The sequence below is a fragment of the Anomaloglossus baeobatrachus genome, chromosome 7 (assembly GCF_048569485.1).
Source record: "Anomaloglossus baeobatrachus isolate aAnoBae1 chromosome 7, aAnoBae1.hap1, whole genome shotgun sequence".
NCBI lineage: Eukaryota > Metazoa > Chordata > Amphibia > Anura > Aromobatidae > Anomaloglossus > Anomaloglossus baeobatrachus.
The window spans coordinates 69,331,077-69,356,471 of record NC_134359.1 but is presented as its reverse complement, the minus strand read 5'-3'; the positions used below and the strand labels follow the sequence as shown (position 1 = coordinate 69,356,471).

At 47.0% G+C, this 25,395-nt stretch overlaps 1 protein-coding gene across 1 annotated transcript in view; it reads left to right on the top strand.

The window, feature by feature from the left end:
* Window positions 1-25,395, top strand: part of SESTD1 (SEC14 and spectrin domain containing 1) — a 228,432-nt gene that overhangs the window by 63,896 nt on the left and 139,141 nt on the right. Inside the window, exon 3 of the mRNA XM_075317402.1 lies at window positions 19,467-19,575. Coding sequence (XP_075173517.1) covers window positions 19,467-19,575 — 109 coding nt within the window. The remainder of the gene's footprint in view (window positions 1-19,466; window positions 19,576-25,395) is intronic.

The following is a 25,395-nucleotide window of genomic DNA, read 5'->3' as shown; positions in this document are numbered from 1 at the left end:
TCGTTCCAGGAGGTAGACTGGCCATGGGTGCTCGTTGAACAGAGGAGTTTTCTCATAAAGCCAGCAAATAGAAAAACAACGGCACATCCAGATATTAACGTTCTTTATTTCATCCAACGGTGCAGGTAAAAAACGGGAGGAGAGCTGGGTGCGGGTCCCCTCAGGACGACGGCTGTTTCGTGCCCAAAAGAACTTCTATGGGACCCGTAGAAGTGCTTTTGGGCATGAAACGATGAAACGGCCGTTGTCCTAAGGGGATCCGCACCCAGCTCTCCTCCCGTTTTTTACTTGCACCGTTGGGTGAAATAAAGAACGTTAATATCTGGATCTTCGTTGGTATGTGCCGTTGTTTTTGTATCTATTTGCTGGCATAAATGTACATGGGGCGCAAAGACTAGTCATTTGGTCTGAAACATTGCCTGCAAGGTTGTTTTCAGCGGTCTGAGATATTCTGGTGACACAAGGGGCCTAAATAATATTAGACAGGTGGTCTGACAGGTGTATATAGTATCTGTAACATTTTATTTTTATATATACGCTGTTTCCCCCCAAAAAAAACTATCGCAAAAATAAGCTATAAAAGTATTTTGGAGACTCTTTTGAGTATGCTTAAATATAAGCGCTCTTCCAAAAATAAGCCTCAGTTGCGGTTTCATAATAAAGTGTCCAAGCAGCTAAAAAAAGTTTAAAGAAGAATGCAGAACTCTTCATCAAAGAACATGGACATCTTCAAAAGAAAGCAGACACCCCCCACCCCCAAAAAAAGAAAAAGAAAATTGCACTCACTAGGCCTCAAACAATTACAGTTGGAAAGTGTTGATTGTAGATGGGCTCTCACACAGAGATCTGTGTTGCTGTCAGCTCCCTCGCCATTCCAGCTGCACTGCAGCTCTCACAAACAGATTGGGTACCGGTAAAATTCCACACGAGTGATACTGCTACCAGTCACCAGGGGGAGCCAACTGCTGTAGAACGCAGAGTAAACTGACTGCGACGAATATTGGTATGTGAGAGCCCATTCACCTGCCAACTCTAATTGTTTGGGGTCTGGTGCGTGCAATTCTTTTAGGGGGTGTCTGCTTTCTTTGTGGGTAAACTTAGCAGTACATAGAGAATAATAAATGTAAGCAGGTAATTTAAACTTTTGTAAATATGGAATATACCCACCACCACTCTGGGCATTGGGGACACTTGGACTGGTTGGTGGCACATGGCAAATGTGGAAACAGGTGAGGACTCGTCCGTGCGAGACTCAATGCTTTGTTCTCTATGGAAGGAACAAACCTGAAATCATTTACAAATTGTGGGCGTATAAACTGGTGTTTCGCCATGATGTCTTCGGTAAAATGCGGCTAACTGCAGCCTTTTATACCGTGTCTCAGGTGGTTCAGCTAATGAAATACAGAGTCTTCTGCAGAGGAGAATAGCAGATTGTTGATGAAGTGGCAGAGGGTTTTTTTTATACACTAGACACAGCATAATTAACAATCCAGCCAAGTGCTCTGCTACAAAAGCTTCCGGCAGATTGCCTCTGCTCAGTGGCTTCATATCGACATGATTACAGCTAACACTGACAACTGGGTTTAAAGGGGGTTGTCCTCTTTTGAAAAACTTAAAGCCGTATGTAGAGATGGTTATAAGAAAAAGCAAACTGAGTACTACTTGCCCTCCCCAGGTCCAGCGACAGCTCTCCGCTACAGGCCCGATCTCTGTTGTTTGGCTGCAGCAGTGACCACAAGTCAACAGCGTGGCAGCCAATCACTGAGCCCCTGAGCTCAGAAGGTACGAGCCCCCGAGCTCAGAAGGTACGAGCCCCCGAGCTCAGAAGGTACGAGCCCCCGAGCTCAGAAGGTACGAGCCCCCGAGCTCAGAAGGTACGAGCCCCCGAGCTCAGAAGGTACGAGCCCCCGAGCTCAGAAGGTACGAGCCCCCGAGCTCAGAAGGTACGAGCCCCCGAGCTCAGAAGGTACGAGCCCCCGAGCTCAGAGATTGGCTGCAGTATTATCAATACTTATGCCAAATGAAGACTGGCGCACTGCAAAGACTCAGAGCTGGACCTGTAAAGGGTAAAGAATACTTGTATAGCTTTTTGTAATATGAAAATGTATATAGAATAAAGTGTCCTAACAGCCCATTTAAGAATCACCTGTGGTATATCACTGCGCAAGATAATGATCCTTGTGGTCTCTGTACAGGGGATGTGTCAAGCTTGCAGTCCTTGTTGGGAGCGTCTTGTGAGAACTAATGACGAGAGCCATTTATCTTCATTGTTTGGTGATGTCAAAATGATCTACCTTTTTTATTACTTTACAAACTGCACACATTATTATACGGATATTTTAGACCAGATTAGGCTGGAGTACTTACTTTGAAATGATATGTTATTGATGCATGAGTTATTAAAGTAAGTATTGGTGATGAGCGGGCACTACCATGCTCGGGTGCTCAGTAGTCGTAACTAGTGATGGGCGGGCACTACCATGCTCGGGTGCTCAGTAGTCGTAACTAGTGATGGGCGGGCACTACCATGCTCGGGTGCTCAGTAATCGTAACTAGTGATAAGCGAGCACTACCATGCTCGGGTGCTCAGTACTCGTAACTAGTGATGGGCGGGCACTACCATGCTCGGGTGCTCAGTAGTCGTAACTAGTGATGGGCGGGCACTACCATGCTCGTGTGTTCAGTACTGGTAACTAGTGATGAGCGAGCACTACCATGCTCGGGTGCTCAGTACTCGTAACTAGTGATGGGCGGGCACTACCATGCTCTGGTGCTCAGTACTCGTAACTAGTGATGAGCAAGCACTACCATGCTCGGGTGCTCAGTACTCGTAACTAGTGATGAGCGAGCACTACTATGCTCGGGTGCTCAGTACTCGTAACTAGTGATGAGCGAGCACTACCATGCTCAGGTGCTCAGTACTCATAACTAGTGATGAGGGACCACTACCATGCTCGGGTGCTCAGTACTCGTAACTAGTGATGAGCGGGCACCACCATGCTCTGGTGCTCTGTACTGGTAACTAGTGATGAGCGGGCACTACCATGCTCTGGTGCTCAGTACTCATAACTAGTGATGAGCGGGCACTACCATGCTCGGGTGCTCAGTACTCGTAACTAGTGATGAGTGAGCACTACCATGCTCGGGTGCTCAGTACTCATAACTAGTGATGAGCGGGCACTACCATGCTCGGGTGCTCAGTACTCGTAACTAGTGATGAGCGAGCACTACCATGCTCGGGTGCTCAGTACTCATAACTAGTGATGAGGGACCACTACCATGCTCGGGTGCTCAGTACTCGTAACTAGTGATGAGCGGGCACTACCATGCTCTGGTGCTCTGTACTGGTAACTAGTGATGAGCGGGCACTACCATGCTCGGGTGCTTGGTACTCATAACTAGTGATGAGCGGGCACTACCATGCTCAGGTGCTCAGTACTCGTAAGTAGTGATGAGTGGGCACTACCATGCTCTGGTGCTCAGTACTCGTAAGTAGTGATGAGCGGGCACTACCATGCTCGGGTGCTTGGTACTCGTAAGTAGTGATGAGCGGGCACTACCATGCTCAGTATTCGTAACTAGTGATGAGCGGGCACTACCATGCTCTGGTGCTCAGTACAGGTAACTAGTGATGAGCGGGCACTACCATGCTCTGGTGCTCAGTACAGGTAACTAGTGATGAGCGAGCACTACCATGCTCTGGTGCTCAGTACAGGTAACTAGTGATGAGCGGGCACTACCATGCTCTGGTGCTCAGTACAGGTAACTAGTGATGAGCGGGCACTACCATGCTCGGGTACTCGGTTCTCGTAACTAGTGATGAGCGGCCACTACCATGCTCTGGTGCTCAGTACTTGTAACTAGTGATGAGCGGGCACTACCATGCTCGGGTACTCGGTTCTCGTAACTAGTGATGAGCGGGCACTACCATGCTCTGGTGCTCAGTACTTGTAACTAGTGATGAGCGGGCACTACCATGCTCTGGTGCTCAGTACTCGTAACTAGTGATGAGCGGGCACTACCATGCTCGGGTACTCGGTTCTCGTAACTAGTGATGAGCGGCCACTACCATGCTCTGGTGCTCAGTACTTGTAACTAGTGATGAGTGGGCACTACCATGCTCGGGTACTCGGTTCTCGTAACTAGTGATGAGCGGCCACTACCATGCTCTGGTTCTCAGTACTTGTAACTAGTGATGAGCGGCCACTACCATGTTCTGGTGCTCAGTACTCGTAACTAGTGATGAGCGGCCACTACCATGCTCGGGTGCTCAGTACTGGTAACTAGTGATGAGTGAGCACTACCATGCTCTGGTGCTCAGTACTAGTAACTAGTGATGAGCGGGCACTACCATGCTCTGGTGCTCAGTACTAGTAACTAGTGATGAGCGGGCACTACCATGCTCTGGTGCTCAGTACTTGTAACTAGTGATGAACGGGCACTACCATGTTCTGGTGCTCAGTACTCGTAACTAGTGATGAGCGGGCACTACCATGCTCTGGTGCTCAGTACTAGTAACTAGTGATGAGCGGGCACTACCATGCTCTGGTGCTCAGTACTCGTAACTAGTGATGAGCGGGCACTACCATGCTCTGGTGCTCAGTACTAGTAACTAGTGATGAGCGGGCACTACCATGCTCTGGTGCTCAGTACTAGTAACTAGTGATGAGCGGGCACTACCATGCTCTGGTGCTCAGTACTAGTAACTAGTGATGAGCGGGCACTACCATGCTCTGGTGCTCAGTACTCGTAACTAGTGATGAGCGGCCACTACCATGCTCTGGTGCTCAGTACTTGTAACTAGTGATGAACGGGCACTACCATGTTCTGGTGCTCAGTACTCGTAACTAGTGATGAGCGGGCACTACCATGCTCTGGTGCTCAGTACTAGTAACTAGTGATGAGCGGGCACTACCATGCTCTGGTGCTCAGTACTCGTAACTAGTGATGAGCGGGCACTACCATGCTCTGGTGCTCAGTACTAGTAACTAGTGATGAGCGGGCACTACCATGCTCTGGTGCTCAGTACTAGTAACTAGTGATGAGCGGGCACTACCATGCTCTGGTGCTCAGTACTAGTAACTAGTGATGAGCGGGCACTACCATGCTCTGGTGCTCAGTACTAGTAACTAGTGATGAGCGGGCACTACCATGCTCTGGTGCTCAGTACTAGTAACTAGTGATGAGCGGGCACTACCATGCTCTGGTGCTCAGTACTCGTAACTAGTGATGAGCGGGCACTACCATGCTCTGGTGCTCAGTACTCGTAACTAGTGATGAGCGGGCACTACCATGCTCTGGTGCTCAGTACTCGTAACTAGTGATGAGCGGGCACTATCATGCTCAGGGCTCAGTACTCGTAACTTGTAGTTCCCGCTCATCACTAATTACAAGTACAAAGCACCCGAGCAAGATAGTGCTCGCACATTACTAGCTGAAAGTACTGAGCACCCAGTCCGCAGAGGTTTACGGACTCAGTAGTAAATGTATGTACTAAGTACACCGTTATATGCTGACCTATTACTAGAACCACTAACATATGCAATCGGCAGTGGTCCCATCATTATAGCCGCTACAAAGGAATTGCCATGCTACCGGCAAACACGGTGGACGCTTTATAGATGGCTGATCGTGCAGTGTATGGAGAAGGCGCACAGAGGACCCAGTGCTCAGTGTTTCCCCAGTCCCTGTGTTATTTCCGCTGGATAATCCTTGATTGAAGTATTTTGTCTGTAGGACAGAACCTTCATTAGACCGTAATATCATTTAGCTATGTCCCCGGCTTGCAGACTTGCTTTATGCTATTTTTTCCAGTGGAAATATGGACTGTGGGCAAAGGGAGGTGACTGGGAGCACTCGGGAGAGACATAATCAATCAAGGCTATTAGAGGCCGTGGCCATGCAAGCCTCCCCGGAGGTACAATGCTCTGAATCACACTGGAAATATTTGTTACAATGATTCTATAAATGAGTAAAACATTTTCCATTTCATTCATTTAAAGCTATTGACGTCCAACTACACGTCCTGAAATCATTGCAATAAGACCCCCCCCCAATGTTACCAATCTACATCCATTATGAGATTTAATAGTCTATCACTCTGTGACTCTGGTTTCTTTCCACATTATAAGAAATAGGATCAATGGAAATATTTAGCAGTGGAGTCACATAATAATAATAATAATAATAATTTTATTCATTTATATAGCGCTGTTAATTCCACAGTGCTTTACATACATTGGTAACACTGTCCCCATTGGGGCTCACAATCTAGAGTCCCTATCAGTATGTCTTTGGAGTGTGGGAGGAAACCGGAGTACCCGGAGGAAACCCACGCAAACACGGGGAGAACATACAAACTCCTTGCAGATAGTGTCCTTGGTGGGATTTGAACCCAGGACCCCAGCGCTGCAAGGCTGTAGTGCTAACCACTGAGCCACCGTGCCGCCCACACATGAAATAAACTGGGTTTTGCTTAAAAGTAATCCATGGAATATTTGCACTGAGCAGTTTTTTTTTTTAATATATTCTAGCCATGTAATTTGCAAATAAATGGGATGTGCCTGCGGCCAATCTACTGGTGTTTACTGGTTTGTACAGCAATAGATCCGTGTGTATAAAATGTACATTTCAGTGCTACGCCGACATTTCTCCTCTGTTTTTAGGGCACTGCCTTAGGGATCAATTAAGAAATAACGTCTGGAACACCAATTCTGAGTCTGAACTGGGTGCAAAAAACCTAAAAAATCTACACTATATGGAGATAAGGTATGCACACCAGTGACTATGTAAGGGGAATACATGTAATAGCAGAAACTGCTGTGTGAATACTGACATGAAAAATCCAATAGCTATATGTAAGAATGAAAATGTGAAAAATGGAATCTGCATTACTGCCATGAACATATGAATAAAGAGAAATTTAGCTACTGAATTGATCAATGCAACAGAGCCCCAACACTACGCCAAAGTATTTCTCTACGTTGGGGTCCCTAGCTTGTGTGTGTCCTCTCATGCAGTTAAAAAACTTACCGTGTATGGGAAGCTGAGACCCAGGCTATATATACGTATCATGTGGACTGACTTTGTAGTCTTTCGTTTGTGAACCCGGCCCCACCACACCTATTGCCAGTCCACATTATACATATATATAGCCTGGGTCTCAGCCTCCCATACACGGTAAGTTTTTTAACTGCATGAGAGGACACACACAAGCTAGGGACCCCAACGTAGAGAAATACTTTGGCGTAGTGTTGGGGCTCTGTTGCATTGATCAATTCAGTAGCTAAATTTCTCTTGATTCATATGTTCATGGCAGTAATGCAGATTCCATTTTTCACATTTTCACTCTTGCATATAGCTATTGGATTTTTCAAGTCAGTATTCACACAGCAGTTTCTGCTTTTCATATATTCCCCTTACATAGTCACTGGTGTGCATACTTCCTTAGGGATCAGCACAACAATGGGTTATTGGGTTTGTCCAGGACTGGATAAAGTTGAGATCACATGTCCAGTAATCATTCGTTAGAACAGATCCGTTGGCAAAAAAGTTCTGCAAACACAACTTTCTTGTCCACTTTAAAAAAATAGATTTTTGCAAAATCCGTTTTTTTAAGATTAGAGTCTACAGCAAACTGATCCGTTAACGGATTGCTGTTTATCTTCCATTTGAAACTGATCTAGTAAGCAAACAATGGATCTTTTACTAATGCAAGAAGAAAGGTATGGTATATAACGCGTATCCCAGAAAATAAGACACAGGCTTATATTCTTTTCTTCTTTGAAAAATGCACTAGGGCTTATTTTTAGGGGGTGTCTTATATTTGAGCCCCCGATTCCTGAGCTTTGCCCCACAATCCTGAGTGTCTCTCCTGAGCTGACAGTGACAGCTGCATAGAAATACACGCCGTTACCCTCTTTTGGGTAGGGATTTGTGGAGACACGGTGGTCAGTGGGTGTTCTCATCCGCTGACCCGGCCGCCCTTAGAAAGACAGCATGGCCCAGGGCTCATCCCAACTGAACGCACGACCTCATTAACCGTGGGCGGAACACTACTCAGATAACACAGGATGAGGGAATCACAATATTAAGACCATACTATGAAGAAAAAGACATGGATCGCACATCCCAAAAATACAATGATCTAAAGCCGCTAGGCAAAAAATTAAATAGAACATGAGGTTCTTTTGTTACCATTCTGATCAGATTGTATTAAGCCCACTGCCACGTCACGGCAAACCTCTTGAGTGGGTCCCTAACCTGACCTTTTTGTGTGGCACCGTGCACTGACCACCGCCGCAGCGACAAAGCGCCAGCAAGGCGGGCGACCCGGTGCCTCACAGCACCCATGCTGCAAGGCAAAGCCCCCAAGGCTCCAGGCCGCCCCGCCCCACCGACACCACACCACCACAACAGCAGCCACCACACAGCACCAGCACACAGGTGTTTTTAATCAGCAGGAGACTGCAAGAGGGGTCAGCCTTTTTTGCTCCCAGTTTACACATGGGAGCCGGTGGGAGGTGAGTGCGCAGCTTCTCTCACTGTGTGTTGGTGCTGTGCGGTGGCCGCTGTTGTGGTGATGTCGTGACGGTGGGGCAGTGCGGCCTGGAGCCTTGGGGGCTTTGCCTTGCAGCATGGGTGCTGTGAGGCGCCAGGTCGCTTGCCTTGCTGTTGCTTTGTCGCTGCGGCAGTGGTTGGCGCACAGTGCCGCACCATAAAGGCTTTAGATTAGGGACCCACTCAAGAGGTTCGCCGTGACGTGGCAGTGGGCTTAATACAGTCTGATCAGAATGGTAACTAAGAACCTCATGTTCTATTTAAATTTTTGCCTAGCGGCTTTTAGATCAATGTATTTTTGGGATGTGCGATCCATGTCTTTTTCTCCATGGCTTGTCACAATATTAAGACTTTATTGGATCCCCAAACAATTAACGACATATGGCACATAACCAGCAAAACCACAGAATGCAACCGGCTACAGTTTCTCACCCTTCCACTGGCTCACCAGGGATTAGAATGTCCGTGCCTCAGAGCTTCCAGGGCTACTTACTCTAAACCAGCAGCACCCCGCTTTTGGCAGGCACCCACCGAGAATGAAATAATGCCGGATTTAGGAAGCTGGCTGAGGGCCGCAAAGCCTGTAGTCAGGTGACGGGATTGTCCCAAGCTGGATTCCTTCCTTAGGTAGTCCTTGATATCTCAGCGGAATCCTTGCATTTGATGCTGAAGTCCATGTAGTATTATAATCCAGGCACTGTTATGGATTGCCAATCGGATCCGCAGAGCCTAGCTTGGTATCATGTAGCAAGAGTCTCACCAGGCAATGGACAGTCCTCCTTCTTATACCCCTGAGCTCTCCATTCAGACCATTGGGGTCTTCACGATTGGTGGATAAGACTGGGCTCTTATTGGCTAGATTTCAAGCCGTATACATAATATCCCTAGTGGTAATGGTCTATGGCAGAGGCGAGGGAGAGACAGCTAAGTTACATCATATCTAGCAATGCACATAGTAATACAATGGGAGGTTTGCATAATTGATTTGTCTGGGTGTCTGATCTTCACTGGCCAAGGCAATTACATGAGTCAACAAGAACTTTAACACTAGACTCCTAAGGGTACCTTCACGATGCAGCAGCGATCCGACCAGCGATCTGACCTGGTCAGGATTGCTGCTGCATCGCTACATGGTCGCTGGTGAGCTGTCATACAGGCAGATCTCACCAGCGACCAGTGACCAGCCCCCAGCCAGCAGCGACGTGCAAGCGACGCTGCGCTTGCACGGAGCCGGCGTCTGGAAGCTGCGGACACTGGTAACTAAGGTAAACATTGGGTTTGGTTACCCGATGTTTACCTTAGTTACCAGCTCACACCGCTTAACTTAGCGTGTGCAGGGAGCAGGAGCCGGCACTGGCAGCGTGAGAGCTGCGGAGGCTGGTGACAAAGGTAAATATCGGGTAACCACCTTGTTTACCTTGGTTACAGCTTACCGCAGGCTGTCAGACGCCGGCTCCTGCTCCCTTCATATTCAGGATTGTTGCTCTCTCGCTGTCACACACAGCGATGTGTGCTTATCAGCGGGAGAGCAACAATAAAAAAACGAACCAGGGCTGTGTGTAACGAGCAGCGATCTCACAGCAGGGGCCAGATCACTGCTCAGTGTCACACACAGCGAGATCGCTAATGAGGTCACAAAAAACGTGACTCAGCAGCGATCTCAGCAGCGATCTCGCTGTGTGTGAAGTACCCCTAAGAGTCTTGTAGAAACAATGAGGGGCTTATCCCCCGTTTATAAACAAACTATCATCATGTCTGAATTTTAAGAAACTTAACACATGCTAGGCAATGACAGTCCATGTCATCACAGGCTTATTTTCAGGGAAACACTGATCTGTTTTCCATAGACTTCCATGTTGAAAAAACGGATCCTGCAAAAATCAATTTTTTCCAAAATGGATAAAGTTGGATTTGCACAATTTATTTATTTATTATTTTTTTTTGCCATCGATCCATTTTAGTGAATTACCACTTCCAGACAGGATACATGCGGAACCAGTCTACTACCTGCGGCTTCCGATTAGTTACCCTTCTGTCACCAGAGTCCAACCCTAACCCTATTCTAATTCCCTGAGGTATACGCTACCTATTCCGTTTTTTTCAGTCAGTTCATCCACCCACCCCACTATCCTTCGCCTGTGAGCGCCAGTGTCCATTCAGTCTACATGTGAACTCAGCCCAAATCATCAATGTAAAATCGTCAGATAGTCGACAGTAGGCGCAGTGTGACCAGATATAATAGGTGTAAGGAGTGGATCACAGCAGCCCCCTACATTTCTTAGGTCCCGCTTACGGCACAGTATTCCATCCAAGTGTCATACCTAAAGTATTATGCATTTTGAAAATTCCACTGACACCCTAAAAACATGCCAAAATTTGCACCTAATACGTCACAATTTTTAGTTAACCCCTTTCGTGCTCCATGACATATATATCCGTCATGGAGTAGCCAGGTGCTTGCTGTGGCCTCAGGCAACAAGAGCTGGCTCAAATTGCTGCTGTTTAACCAGTTAAATGCTGCTGTCTAGTGCACGATTCATTAAGTGTGGTGTGCAAAAGGCCAGTCTTAAAGGGAACTTGTTACCTTGTTTTTTTCCTTATGAGCTACGACTACCACCAGTGAGTCCTTATATGGTGTTCTAGAATACTGTATATAAGAGCCCAGGCCGCTCTGTGGAATGTAAAAAAGACCTTTATTATACTCGCCTAGGGGGTGGTCCAGTCCGATGGACATCACTGCTCTCGGTCAGGCACCTCCTCCATCTTGCACTATCGCCAACCTCCTTCGCAGGCCCATGTGGATGACCCATCCTAAGTCATCCACACAGAGGCCTCCATTGCGCTCCTGCACATGCTTACTTTGATCTGTCCGGCTCAGGGCAGATCAAAGTATTGTAGTGTGCATGCGCGGGCTGTCTTTAACATTTTCTTGCACCTGTGCGTTACAGTATCTTGCTCTGCCCTCAGACAGGCAGATCAAAGTGTGCATGCGCAGGAATGCAATGTAGAACACTGTGTGGATGACGTAGGACACGTCATCCACACGGGCCTGAGAAGGAGGACAGCGGTCACATAAGATGGAGGAGGGCCGGAGCGAGAGCAGTGTCAACCATCATACCGGACAGCCCCCTAGGTGAGTATTATACAGAGTGGCCAGGCTTTTACCGTATATACAGTATTCTGAAATGCTGTATATAAGAGCTCATTGGTGGTGGTCGCGTCTCTTAAGGGAAAAACATGGTGACCGGTTCCCTTTAGGGATTTGGAGGCCTCTGTATGGTATCAGTGTTAGGGGATTTTTACATTTGTATTTTTAACTTTTATCATTTTTTTATCATTATCTTCTATTTTATCGTTGCCGCTTCCTGCTCGGTCTTCCCCTTTAACGGACAGAAGCTCTATAAAGATAGGCGATCTGAAATGATCAACAGCTTGTGCTTCTGTTAAGTTTATTGCCCGTCCTCTCCATGTGATTCATTCAGGTAACGCTCATTATTAAGTGCAGTTGCATTCTTTTACGTAATTACATTTCGACAATAAATGCTGCTTTGTGTTTAGCCAGAAGGTCTAATCCTCCGAGGATTGCGCATCAACAGCTTGTGATTCGGATTCTGGAGAGGTCTTGACGTTGCTGGTTAAATTGAGGGCCTGTTAAATGGAAGCTCATAGCCCTCGTTCTAATTAATTCCAGATTTTATTTATTTATTTTTTTTACCAATGAAGGTAAAGCTAATTTTAGCTTTTTCATCAAAAGGTAGACCGGCTTCATCCCTTATCCAAACAGATTGCCGGAGATATTTTAAATTAAATCATGTCTCTCGATGAGTCAAATGAATTAACTTAGGCATGGTCTAATTAGTCCTATGCAAAATTGCTCTTGATTTTCTATAATGTGATGCACAGGCTTAGTCGCGTCACGGTACTTGACAGCAGCCGCCATCTTTGACTGATTTTTATGCTCCAAAAAGAACAAAGGAAATTGGAAAATTCCCTTTTTTTTTTCCAGTAAGTGCTTTACATTAATTTTTTGTAACTATTTTAATAAATGGAACAAGGTAGAAAACAAATTACACTTCATTAGGCGGTTTACTTAATATACTTAGGCGCCGCTCATATCAGCGTTATTTTGCCGCAGGGCCGGATCCGTTGCAGTTGCGTTTTGGTTCGGTTCATTTCCAATGGAGTTGCGGCGGGATGCGCTCACGTGCATCACACATCTTGCCTGCGATTCCATTGGAGGCGAATTGAGCTGGAACGCATCTGCAATGGATCCAGCCCTGCGGCTAAATACTGTTGATGTGAGCGGCGCCTTAGTAGGGCAAGAGCAGACGGTCGCAGATTCTCTCATCTGAGCGAATCGGGCCGATAATGGAAATGACACTCTGATCAGATATTGACCTGAGTCTTAGCATAGTGTGATCCTATTTTTTTGGCTGTGAGAATAGAAGCACACTGTGCGGGGAAGATTGAGAACAAAATATCTCCATCTTCTCCAGTCCGTGGAAATCATTGGAATGTGCTCGGAGATGTCATCCGCGCCCAATCCGATGATTTCCATACACTCGTTGACTTGTATGGCCGAGTGCCCTCCGAATATCCTATCAACCCTGGACATGCAGCGATTATTTCCTCGGACAAGCAGTATCCGAGCTAAAATTCTGATGTGCTCAGCCCCATAGATTAATATTGTTCCGTGCACGATTCAATATTTTGTCAGATTGCACGCGGTCCAAAAATCCAGCTTTCTGCCCCTACCCTTAGAGGTGATTCGTTACACAGTATAGTGGCCACACTTCGATGTAAAGCTCATAAAGAAGTCTTTTCTTAAATGCTTTGTGTTGGCAATAGTGCCTCTGAGCGGCCGCTATTGTGCTCCGCTCATCCCCATTACATAACCCCCGGGCTTTATGACGTCTGAGATCCGGTGATGTCACATCAACTATCAGTTGACGTAACATCACTGAGGCCGACTCCAGTCTCCCTGAGTGGGCTGTGGGTAGAGTTTTGCCGCTTGTCACAGTGCAGCATCACTCCTGCTTGCGGCGCTCTACAATAAAGAAGAGAGACCGTGCAAGATGCTGGGCTGTTACGAGCAGGAAAATGCCACCAACAGCCCAGTCACTCAGGGAGACTGGGGCCGGCCTCGGTGATGTTGGGTCAACTGGAAGTTGACGCGACATCACCGGATCTCAGAGGTCATCCTTCATCCCCATGTGGGGATGAGCGGACCGCAATAGCGCCACTCAGGCACAATTGACTACACAATATATTTGAGAAACGTTTTCTTTATGAGCTTTACATCGACGTTTCCACACTATGTTGTGTAGTGGAACACCCCTTTTAAGCATTAGTTCCAGAAATTTGCACAATATCTTAATCATAGATTGGAGTTGTCTTAAAAGTGTTAAGTTAAAGATGTTATTCAAAGGATAACCTTTCACCAATCCCAAGGTGTCTCGCCTCGGGGATTCTGACAACATTCATCTCAAAAGGAATGGTGTTCTGCATGTATGACTACTAGAGATGAGGAGCGCTACTATGCTCTGATGCTTGGCACTCGTAACGGGTAGATGGTTGCTCAGATGTCTGCGTATCGAGTACCGAGTATAATGGAAGTTAATGGGGAACTCGAGCATTTTTGTGGAAGATTTTGAGTTCCCTATTGACCTCTATTATACTCGATACTAGAATCGCGCCCATCCGAGTGTCCATCTGCTCGTTACAAGAACTGAACACCCGAGTATGAAGTGCTTGCTCATCACTATTGACTACCTCATCACATGGGTTTATTGAAGGTATATTACTCATGTATGACCTTTGGATAGGTGATAACTGGTTTTCCCAAGGAAGCCCCTTTTTAAGGAGCTTATTGCATTCATTCAGCATTAGGTCCACACTAATTAGCGATGATAACTTAGAATAGCCTAAAAAAATTAAAGCAGTGTTCATCGTAAGTCATAGCAGATGATTGCCAAGACAAGACATCACTTACCGTATTTTTCGTATAAGACGCACCCCGGTTTTAGAGGAGGAAAATTGGAAAATAAAATTTTAAGCAGAAAATGTGGTCATGACACACTGTTATGGGGCGAGGATCTGCTGCTGACACTGTTATGGGGGTAATGTCCCCAAATTCTCTACTAAGATACCCCATCCTGGTAATGATCCTCCTGCCTTATATATTATCCCATTATCCCCATACATTGTACCCCTTTCTGATTATACCCTCATCCTGATAAATACCCCCATCCTGGTATGTGTTCCCATCCTGGAATATGCCCTCATCCTGGTATATGGCCTGCATCCTGCGGCACACATAAAAACAAACGTTTATACTCACCTTTCCTCACTCCACGCAGCATCGCTAGTCCTCTTGTCTGTGTCAGCAGCAGCGCCGCTGACCTGTGTGGAGCCAGCCTTGACGTCATCGCTGTGCGCACTGCTCTCCACACGCATCAAGGGGCTGGCAGACAGGAGGACATTGCAATGCTGCAGAGAACGGTGACCTGTGAATATACTTATTCACTGCCCCCCGCGCTGATGATACGCGGGGGGCAGTGAATATAGCCACACATGTTCACTCAAGGCTATAGTTGCCAGGGATGATCACGTGGGCCGGCTGTTTAGTATGCCCACACCCCCTGCCCATCATCCCACCCACCTCTCAGCGCTGGCTTCAGGGCTGAGAGATGATGGGCGTTGGGATGTAGTGCATATGAAATGAGGCTAAGGAGTGTGCTCACATGGTCACGGTAGGTGCTGCTACAGCCTGCTCATGCCGCCGATGACCCGCTCCACCACCACCGCACCCCCCTTCCCTGAAGCCATTGAACTAGAAGACGCACCTCCCCACTTTCCCCAAAACCTTTGGGGAAAAAAAGTGTGTCTTGTAGTCCGAAAAATACGGTAATGATCCACTGGAGGATTCCCGTTGATCCTGACAAAGAAGTGCTGTACTGCCTCCTTGTCACTGGTTTTCCCTCCGGCTACCTACTGTGCACGCATCGGCGTTGACCAAATGGTACTGCCTGAAGTATGTGTGTGCACCGAAAAACTGGAAGAGGGCAAAGCACTAAACCAGTGCTACTGCCCATCTAGTCTCACTATCGGTGGGTAGTCCCAAATGTTAGAACTCCACACATTTATTATGTTACAGTTTAGCCTAGCGATATGCCATCACTAAGGCTAGGTTCACATTTCCGTTGTTTTAAATCAGTCAGGTCCGTCAGCGACGGATCCGTCGTTTTTTAGATGTCAACTGACGCAACGGATGTGTTTTTCACAGGATTCCATTCACAGGAATCCTGTGAAAAAACTGATCCGTAGCGTCCATTACATCCGCTGTGCGTCCGTTTTTTGGCAGATCCATCATGATCCGTTTGTGTTTGGGACAGCCCAGTTGGGTGTTCCAAACATGCTGAGCATGCTCAGTAGAGCATGACGGAATCCAGCGCTGGATTACGACGGAATCCAGCACCATAGACAAACAATACAAGCGTGACGTTTTGCGACGGATTCCTGCGCGGTGCTTTAATTTTGACGGCCCAAAAAGCGTTACATTCTGCATTGTTTCCGCCTGGCGGTCAGTCCAAAAACGACTAACCACCGCGCAGCGGATGCAACACAAGGTCATCAGTCGCAATCCGCCACTAATACAAGTCTATGGGAAACAACGGAATCCGCCAAACGGATTCCGTTGTTTACCAGAGCCGCGGATTGTGACTCATACAAATTGACAGAAATGTGAACCTAACCTTACTGGGATGGGAATACCCTCATACGCTATGGTAGCAACTTCATTTTAATTTGCATTACCCTCCTGGAATTGGTTTTTACGTCATTAAGTCTATGTTCACGCACTGCATTTTTTCTTAACCACAAAGATGCAGCGGTTTTGGCCCTAAAAACCGCATTCGTTTTGCTGTGTTTTTACCGCGTTTTGCCCAATGCATTTTTTAAGTACAATCTACTGACTTGGAAGGGCTCAAAAACGCAAAAAGAATTGAGATGCTGCATCTTCAAAAACGCAGCCAAAAAAGATGCCCGGTGTGGACAGCAAAATAGGAATCTCATAGACTTTGCTGGGGGAAGGAAATGCATGCAGTTAGGTGCATCTTTGTGACCTCAAAAATGCACCAAAAATGCAGTAAAAGATGCCATGTGTGAACACATTCCACATATCACTTTATAATTGCGCACTGCACTTTATCCTTGATTATAGGGGTTCACAGGGTCATAGTAGGGACAGTCGTCGGTGAGTGGGGGCGCCACATCGTATCTTCAGGGTGCCAACCGCCACGGCTAGGTAGGGCACACGAGGGAGTGGATATTGTAGGGACTGAGTTTCCCTCTCTTCTGTGCACCGGGCTGTTTTATCTAAATATACTGTGGTTTTTATGTGTGAACACAGCCTAATAAGGCTATCCGATTTCCTTTTCGAAAATGTAAGACATTTTTTTTTTTTTTTTAGTGGTATTTGATCATTTTGGCTAAACAAAACCATCCACATGCAAAATAACAGGAAATTTTCGCTGTGACTGACCATTAAACAATCCATTTAGGACGGTAGACGGCTCTTGGTGACTGTAATAACAATGGCCGATTATTAATTTGAAAGTCCCGTAGCCAAGTGTAGTTCCCAAAAAAACCTATAAATCGAGCTTTGCTGCACCGTATAATTGTACGGTGTAACATACCGGCGTGTGGTTTTCAGCCCATCTGTGGCCATCCAAATTACTGTTTGGCATCCAAGCGTTCTCTTTGCTTTATTTTATGAACTTCGCACCATCACAAAGGAATGAGCTCTGGCAGCGGCTGCGGTGTGATTGCGCCAAGGCTGGATGCCACATTTCTTTCCATGCCGGTTCACTTGCACCTGCAATTGTTGTTTTATGAGGATTTTTATTCTATTCATCGGGCCAGAGTGTGAGACGCTGGCATTATTTCAGATGCCTTTCAGGAAGAATTCAAACTGTGTCCCAGTCCTCAAAGCCCTTGTGGACGGAGTATATTCCCTGACTCTTCTGTGATGATAAACCGGCTGGCACTCTGGTCCGGTAACAGTCTCATTATAGATGCGGGGTAATTGTACAGTACCAAGCTTGTGACGACCGGTTTCCAGTTTTCCTTTTATTGCCAGAGTGCTTAGATCAGGAGAAACTATACCATTATACCTCTTCATTTGGCCATCTTCGTCCTCTTTCTGAAGCCTGTGTGCATGACGCGCCCTATGTCATACACACTCGTCGGTCCCGCGCAGGCGCACTACAATACTTTTATCTGCCCTGCTGAGGGCAGATCACAGTGCGACTGTGCAGGACCTCAATGCCGGTGAGTGTGGATGACGTAGGACGCTTCAGAAGAAGGACAACAAAGATGGCCAAAAACTGAGACGCTGGCACCGGAGAACAGAGACGCCCATATGACCCAACTCCACTGCCGAGACCATTTAGGTGAGTATTATAAAGTGATTTTTATGTTCTACACAGCAGCCTGGGCTCTTATATACAGCATGTTAGAATGCTGTATATAAGAGCCCAATGGTGGTGGCCACAGCTTATACCTAACAGGTTCCCTTTAAGTATATTCGTTGTGCTTCACAGTGGATCCTGATATAAAATAACCAGAAACAATCTCTTCTTTCCGAAGCAGCAGAATTGACATTTCACACCAACCACTTCCAGTTGTTAGCACCAGACCTCCGTTCTTGGATTTAGCACATTATTTTTTGTGGTTAGGAGTATAACAAGCGTGCGGGTGGGCATCAACTCCAGACTAAATTATAGGATCTGTAATGGTGTTTCTTCGTACGCAACTCGCCCTATTATGAAGGGAAAGTATCCTAATACACTAATGGAGCCGTGGTTATTAAAATTAAATTGTGCCCCAGAAGAAGCCAGATTAAAGGTGAAAGGTGAAACATTAGTCAGGCAAAGGATTTTATGGTGGTTTATGAGTATGAATAAACACCTATAGGGTCTTCTAACCAGTTGGAAGTTGATTGCAATATGTCAACTTGCTTGTCTTCTAAACAGAAAGACATGGTATGTTAACCCCATAGCAACCTCAGAGCCACGTCATCAGCCCCGCACAGAGCAGAGCCATGTCGCCAGCCCCGCTGCGGTTTATGCCACGGTTTTGCTGCATGAATTGCCGCAGAAAATGTTCATAACCTTTCTGCAGTCCTTTCCCAGCAAAACCTATGGTAAACAAAAAGGTGTGCGCACACTGCGTTTTTTTCACCCACAGGTTTTGCTGCAGACTTTCTGCAGCAAAAAGAATATGCATGTCACTTCTTTTCCACAGGTACCTGCAGTATTGCCATAGATAATGGTAAAAACCCGCAGGGAACAACCTGCGGAAAAATCGTGGCAAACCGCGGTAAAGCTGCATGCGGTTTTCAGGTGCCGTTTGCTGCGTTTTTTTACCGCAGGTATGGTAATCTTTCAGAGGCTGCGGAATTTTCTTAGGAAAATTCCATTTTCTAGTGCGCACAGGGCTTTATAATCTGAAAAATGCAATATATGACAAAAATGTCTGTTTTGGCAATTACTAATAATGGAAAAGCAATTGTCTTTCACAAGACGGCCTCTTCTAAGGAATTGGGATTTATTCTGTGCTTTTAAAATAGGGTGAACAGAAGATTAGAATGTCCATGGCGTCTATATTCCTATTATGATGCCTTTCTCTTAATTGGATATGGTTATTGCTGTCATACACTCAGAAACTGTTCAGCTTTTATAGTTTTTCTCCTTATTATGTCATGAATTATGCATTAGGACCCTCATGCCTTTTCCTTATAACTTTTCCTTTGGTTTGAGGCCAGGCTCTTCTTTTCTTTTCTAGCAGAACCTTGCGAGACTCAAAGGGCACCTTCCTGCTGCTAACGTTGTGCATTCTCTCTACAGGCGGAAAGGACAGAAGAAGCGGCCTCATTCTGACAATCCCATTGTGCTCCGAACAGACAAATATGGATGAGCTGAGCGTCACCCTGGACTACCTGCTCAGCATCCCAAGGTGACTTTTACCTCTGACATTAATAAATTAGCGGGAACTTTAGCACCGGTCACGTCCAGCTTCCTAGAACGTCTTTTCAGATCACTGTTGTCTCCTTTTAACTTGGTTAAAACCGGACTTGGTGGACTCCTGTTTGGCAGCGATTATTCTTCATAAATCCAGGATGACAGTGTAATATTAACCTGTCAAGATATTTTTCCTAAAACATTTTTTTTCTATTCATATTCAATTGATATGTACACAGGAATATATTTGTATATAGTTTGTACCGTGGGCAAGGCCAGCACCAAAGTGTTTTGGCAACAGTGGAAATAAAAATTGAGGTCAGTATAAATAAGGAAGAATTAGTTAAGGAGTTCTCCGGATACATGTAGATAAAAGGAATCCTGGGGGGGGAGAACCGATGGTAAAAGATGGAAACCCCCACTATTGATGACTTAAGCTAATACACAATGTGCTCTTGTTTCATCATATGACTTTTTTCAATCGTTCTGCCGAAGAGAATAACTTTTTATGGTAAAATTCGAGGTTTTGCTTCGGTAGAGTAACGTTAGAGAAAAGTTGGTCATCTGTCTAAAGGCTGCTTTACACGCTACAATATATCTTACGATGTGTCGGCGGGGTCATGTCGTAAGTGACGCACATCCGGCATCGTAAGGTACATTGTAGCGTGTAACAACTACGTGCGATTGCGATTGAACGGTAAAACGTTCATCACATGCACGTCGTTCAATTCCTAAAAATTGAACGTCAGGTTGTTCATTGTACCCGGGCTAGCACACATCGCAGTGTGTGACACCCCGGGAACGATGAACGGATCTTACCTGCGTCCCGCGGCTCCCAGCCGGCTATGCGGAAGGAAGGAGGTGGGCGGGATGTTTACGTCCCACTTATCTCCGCCCCTCCGCTTCTATTGGCCGGCTGCCGCGTGACGTCGCGGTGACGCCGACCGTCCCTCCCACTCCAGGAAGTGGACGTTCGCCGCCCACATCGAGGTCGTATGGACGGGTAAGTACGTGTGACGGGAAAGAATCGTTTGTGCAACACGATCAACAAATTGAACGTGCCGCACATACGATGGGGGCGGTTACGATCGCATACGATATCGTATGCAAAATCGTAACGTGTAAAGCAGGCTTTAGGTGTAGGCCGTCTCCAGACAGATGATGTGGGCAGAGAAGGACCTGTCCTAATGACTCCCAACTGTTCTTTCCATCTTCTAAGAGATAATTCACTGCGTAGAAGTCTACAAGGGCAAACGAAGGTCCTCCTACACATTAGATAGATGCTGGCCATAGTCAACATCAACCTCTCCTGGGTCGCCCATACACAGGAACAATTGGCATGGCCCGCTGCTCTTCTGTTCTACTGTTGCCATGAAACAGGATCCTTCTGGGCACTCACCTTTTCTTCTCCGGACAATCATACTTCTAGATGTCTTATAAAGTCTGAAGGGGTGTTCTCATGAGAAAAAATAACTTTACCCCAGTTCTCTGTGGACCAGTCCCTGCACTTCCGGCCAAGTTATTTTCTGTGGTGAACCCCCTCTTAAGACTATTTGAGACATTTGGAGGAATGATTGTGTGGAGAAGAAAAGGGGAGTGCGAAGTCCTTTGTCAAGCCAACAGTAAAGCATCTTGAAATCATTCATGTGTAGGGTTACATTTCATACATGGATGGGGGTCACTCACAATTTTGCCTTAGAACGTGGTCCTGATTAAAGAAAGGGATCTAAACATCCTCCAAGGTCATCTTCTCTCCATGATGCAGGGGCAATTTGGTGATGAATAGAGATGAGCGAACCCGTGGAAGTTGGGTTCAGCCGGACTTAAGTTCGGTTTGGGACTTAGACTTGACCTAAACCCCAATGGAGGTCACAAATTGGGTAGTTCGGCTCTCTGTCTAAATGCTGCCAGCCATAAGCGGAACCTTTTTTGGGTGTACACTACATCCGATCACGCTATTGTTACTCCCAGAGTGAACCGTTCAAACACTGCAAGCGCCTCGCACTAGGCTGAGCACCGAGTGTCCAAGCACAGTACTACTAACGAGTGTGGTTTGCATACATAAAGCGCTTGAGCTCCGAATCCGAACCCTGTGTTTTGGGAAAAGTCTGTGTTCAGTATGAAGACCGAACCTTGGGTTCACTCATGTCTAGTGATGCGCACTATGAAGCTGGGTGTATGCCTCCTGGCTTTAAACTGAAGTAGTGCGCATGACCCTAAGGCGGGCTTTGCACACTGCGACATCGCAGGTGCGATGTCGGTGGGGTCAAATTGAAAATGACGCACTTCCGGCATCGCATGCGACATCGCAGTGTGTAAAGCCTAGATGATACGATTAACGAGCGCAAAAGCGTCGTTATCGTATCATCGGTGCAGCGTCGGCGTAATCCATGATTACGCTGACGCGACGGTCCGATGTTGTTCCTCGCTCCTGCGGCAGCACACATCGCTGTGTGTGAAGCCGCAGGAGCGAGGAACATCTCCTACCGGCCTCACTGCGGCTTCCGTAGGATATGCGGAAGGAAAGAGATGGGCAGGATGTTTACATCCTGCTCATCTCCGCCCCTCCGCTCCGATTGGCCGCCTGCCGTGTGACGTCACAGTGACGCCGCACGACCCGCCCCCTTAACAAGGAGGCGGGTCGCCGGCCACAGGGACGTCGCACGGCAGGTGAGTGTGTGTGTGAAGCTGGCGTAGCGATAATTTTCGCTACGCCAGCTATCACCACATATCGCTGCTGCGACGGGGGCGGGCACTATCGCACTCGGCATCGCAGCATCGGGCTGCGATGTCGCAGTGTGCAAAGCCCGCCTAACTCCGGGATCATGCACACTGAGCCGAAACCCAGCGTCGGACGCGATGGCGGCGAAGAGGTGAGTGAGATCATCCTCTGATGCTGCACATTCATTAGCATGTTAGCACAGCCACAGGGGCCCACAGGGGCGTACTAACATGCTAATGGGGGCGACTGGCATGGGGAACTAACGCCCAAGGGACTAGTCCCCTCGCTCTTTAGTATACGATATAAAATCTTTAGAAATACTTTCTCTAAAGATCTCTTTATCTATGCCAGTGTATACAGGAACGGTTAGGCAGGGATTAGCAATATACACCCAGAACTGCTCGTGGTTATCTTATCACTGCATATTGCACCTGATGGGTTCCCTTTAATTTGTACTATAATTGTTGATAAACCTGGTCATGTCCATCGTCCCTTGTGTTTTAGTTTGGGGGTTTTCTTCTAACTTTTACACCCCATAATACTATCACAAACTGATACATTTCTTCTCAAAGAATGTTAAATGTTTGCAACTGTTAACAGTATTATCTTCCTCTCATTAACCGTAGGATTCTACATTTTCGCCAACCTCGCTTTGATACTAAAGCTCTTACTCTTCAGCCTTTGATTAAACACAGGGGAAGCTTTAAGAAAAAAAAAAAGAATAATCCAAAGAAAAAGTGGAGATGTTTTCCATGGTTGCCAGGAGGTTGTTTGCATTTTGCAAAGACCATTTAACAAAAAATAAAAGTGTGGATCTGGTTGCTGTGGGTTTGGAGCTGCTCTTCCTTGGCATGTTTTTTCCTATAGAATGTATTCACTGGTGACACAAAATATTTGATTTTCTTTGGTCACGTGATGGGCAAACACGCTCTAATTCTTAAGGCGGCTTTACACGTTGTGACATCGGAAATGATATATCGTCGGGGTCACGTCGTTAGTGACGCACATATGGCGCCGTTACCGACATCGCAGCGTGTAAACCCTAGGAGCGACACGTCGCTCCTTTCCATAATGTCGCTCCTGCTGCAGGTACGATGTTGTTTGTCGTTCCTGCAGAAGCACACATCGCTGTGTGTGACACCCCAGGAACGACAAACCTCTCCTTACCTGCGTCCACCAGCAATGCGGAAGGAAGGAGGTGGGCGGGATGTTACGTACCGCTCATCTCCGCCCCTCCGCTTCTATTGGGCGGCCGCTTATTGACGTCGCGGTGACGGGGAACACACATCCCCCTTGAAGGAGGGATTGTTCGGCGGTCACAGCGACGTCGCCGAGCAGGTAAGTGCGTGTGAAGCTGCCGTAGCGATAATGTTCGCTACGGCAGCGATCACCAGATATCGCATGTACGACGGGGGCGGATGCTATCGCGCTCGACATCGCTAGCAATTGCTAGCGATGTCGCAGTGTGTAAAGCCCGCTTTAGTTTTAGCAACCTTGTATTACCGTATTTTTCGGATTATAAGACGCACTTTTCCTCCCAAAAATTTGGAAGGAAAATGAGGGTGTGCGTCTTAAAATCTGAATATAGCTTACCGAGAGGTGAGTAGGCGGGGGGCTGTCTGTGCTCGTGCCTGTCGGTACGTGTAGGCGGCCGGCAGGGTGCCTGTCCATGCGTGCGGGCGGCTGGCAGGGTGCCTGTCTATGCGTGCGGGCGGCTGGCAGGGTGCCTGTCCATGCGTGCGGGCGGCTGGCAGGGTGCCTGTCCATGCGTGCGGGCGGCTGGCAGGGTGCCTGTCCGGGCGGCCGGTCGTCAGGGTGCCGGTGGCCGGCTGTCTCTCTGTGCGGGTGGGCGGGCGGCCTGCTGGCTGCCACTCTGGGTGGCTGTGTGGTGGGTGTCCTAGTTTGTCCGCAGTCCCGGCTTCAAATGTTTGCACCAGGAGTCAGCGTGTGCACAGATGGAGCTCTTGGATGAGAGACACTCACTGGGACACTCACTCACTGGGACTCACACTGGGACACTCACCGCACCGGCGTGCTCCACCACACAACCACCGCAGCTTCCACTGCCACCACTGACCTGCTGCCACCACTGACCCGCTGCCAGCACAGCCACTACCTCCTGTGAACCCCGCTCCACCACTGCTGCCGCCCTCCTCCGGTAAGACAACACTGAAGTATAAGATGGACCCCATTTTTTTCTTTTCTTTTTTTTTATGACTTATTTTGACTCCAAGGGAGATAGAGGACGTCAGAGTTCTCCATCAATTTCCGATCCATCTTCCTATTTGTCATGATCAGCTGCTGAGTTCTGGGAATCTGCTTTTACCTGATCAATGTATCGGCCCCTGCGGACGGCAGACGTGAGCATTGTATCCAGCAGCACAGTGAGGATTTTCCTTCTCTGTGTGTTTAGGCTGTAGAGCGGCTCTATGGCAATCTGTATTCTGCAGACTATAATATACGCTGTCACGTTCCACATTCTGTGTTCTCCTTTTGTTACATCCTTGGTTTCTTTTGTATTTTATACTTTTTTATGTATAATATCGTAACACTTTTAAATGTTTTGTTCTAAAAGTCAAATTTTATATTATTAGAATGAATGTCCCGGTTTTGTGAGTAAGGCAGGATATTAGTCACAATAGTTAGCTGGCAAGTGTAAAAGCCCTATGGTCAGGTGCCTTTATATGGGCTCTGAAGATTGCTCGATTCTCCTTTTTTTTTTCTTGGCAGAGCATGATCTATCCCATTAATATCAAAAATGACATTGAACAGTTCACCCTCGGGACTCCAGCTGTAATCATAGTGCAAAGCAAGCCAGTATGGGGAGGGGGTGAGACTTACCACTGGATGTGGCTGTTTCTATAAAAATCGGCACATTTTAGGCTGTAGTTTTAGTGATTAGTGTTTTGTATCTTCTGTTTCCAATGTGTAGTGTTCCAAATCTATTTTTATCACCCATACAGATTATATGGAGGGGGAGCGACATGTATAATAATATAATAATGTATGGACAAACATGAAGGAAGCGCATGCAAGCACAAAAAAGATTTCCAGCAGCCACTGTACGAGGGATTGTTCCCAAAGTCACACGTT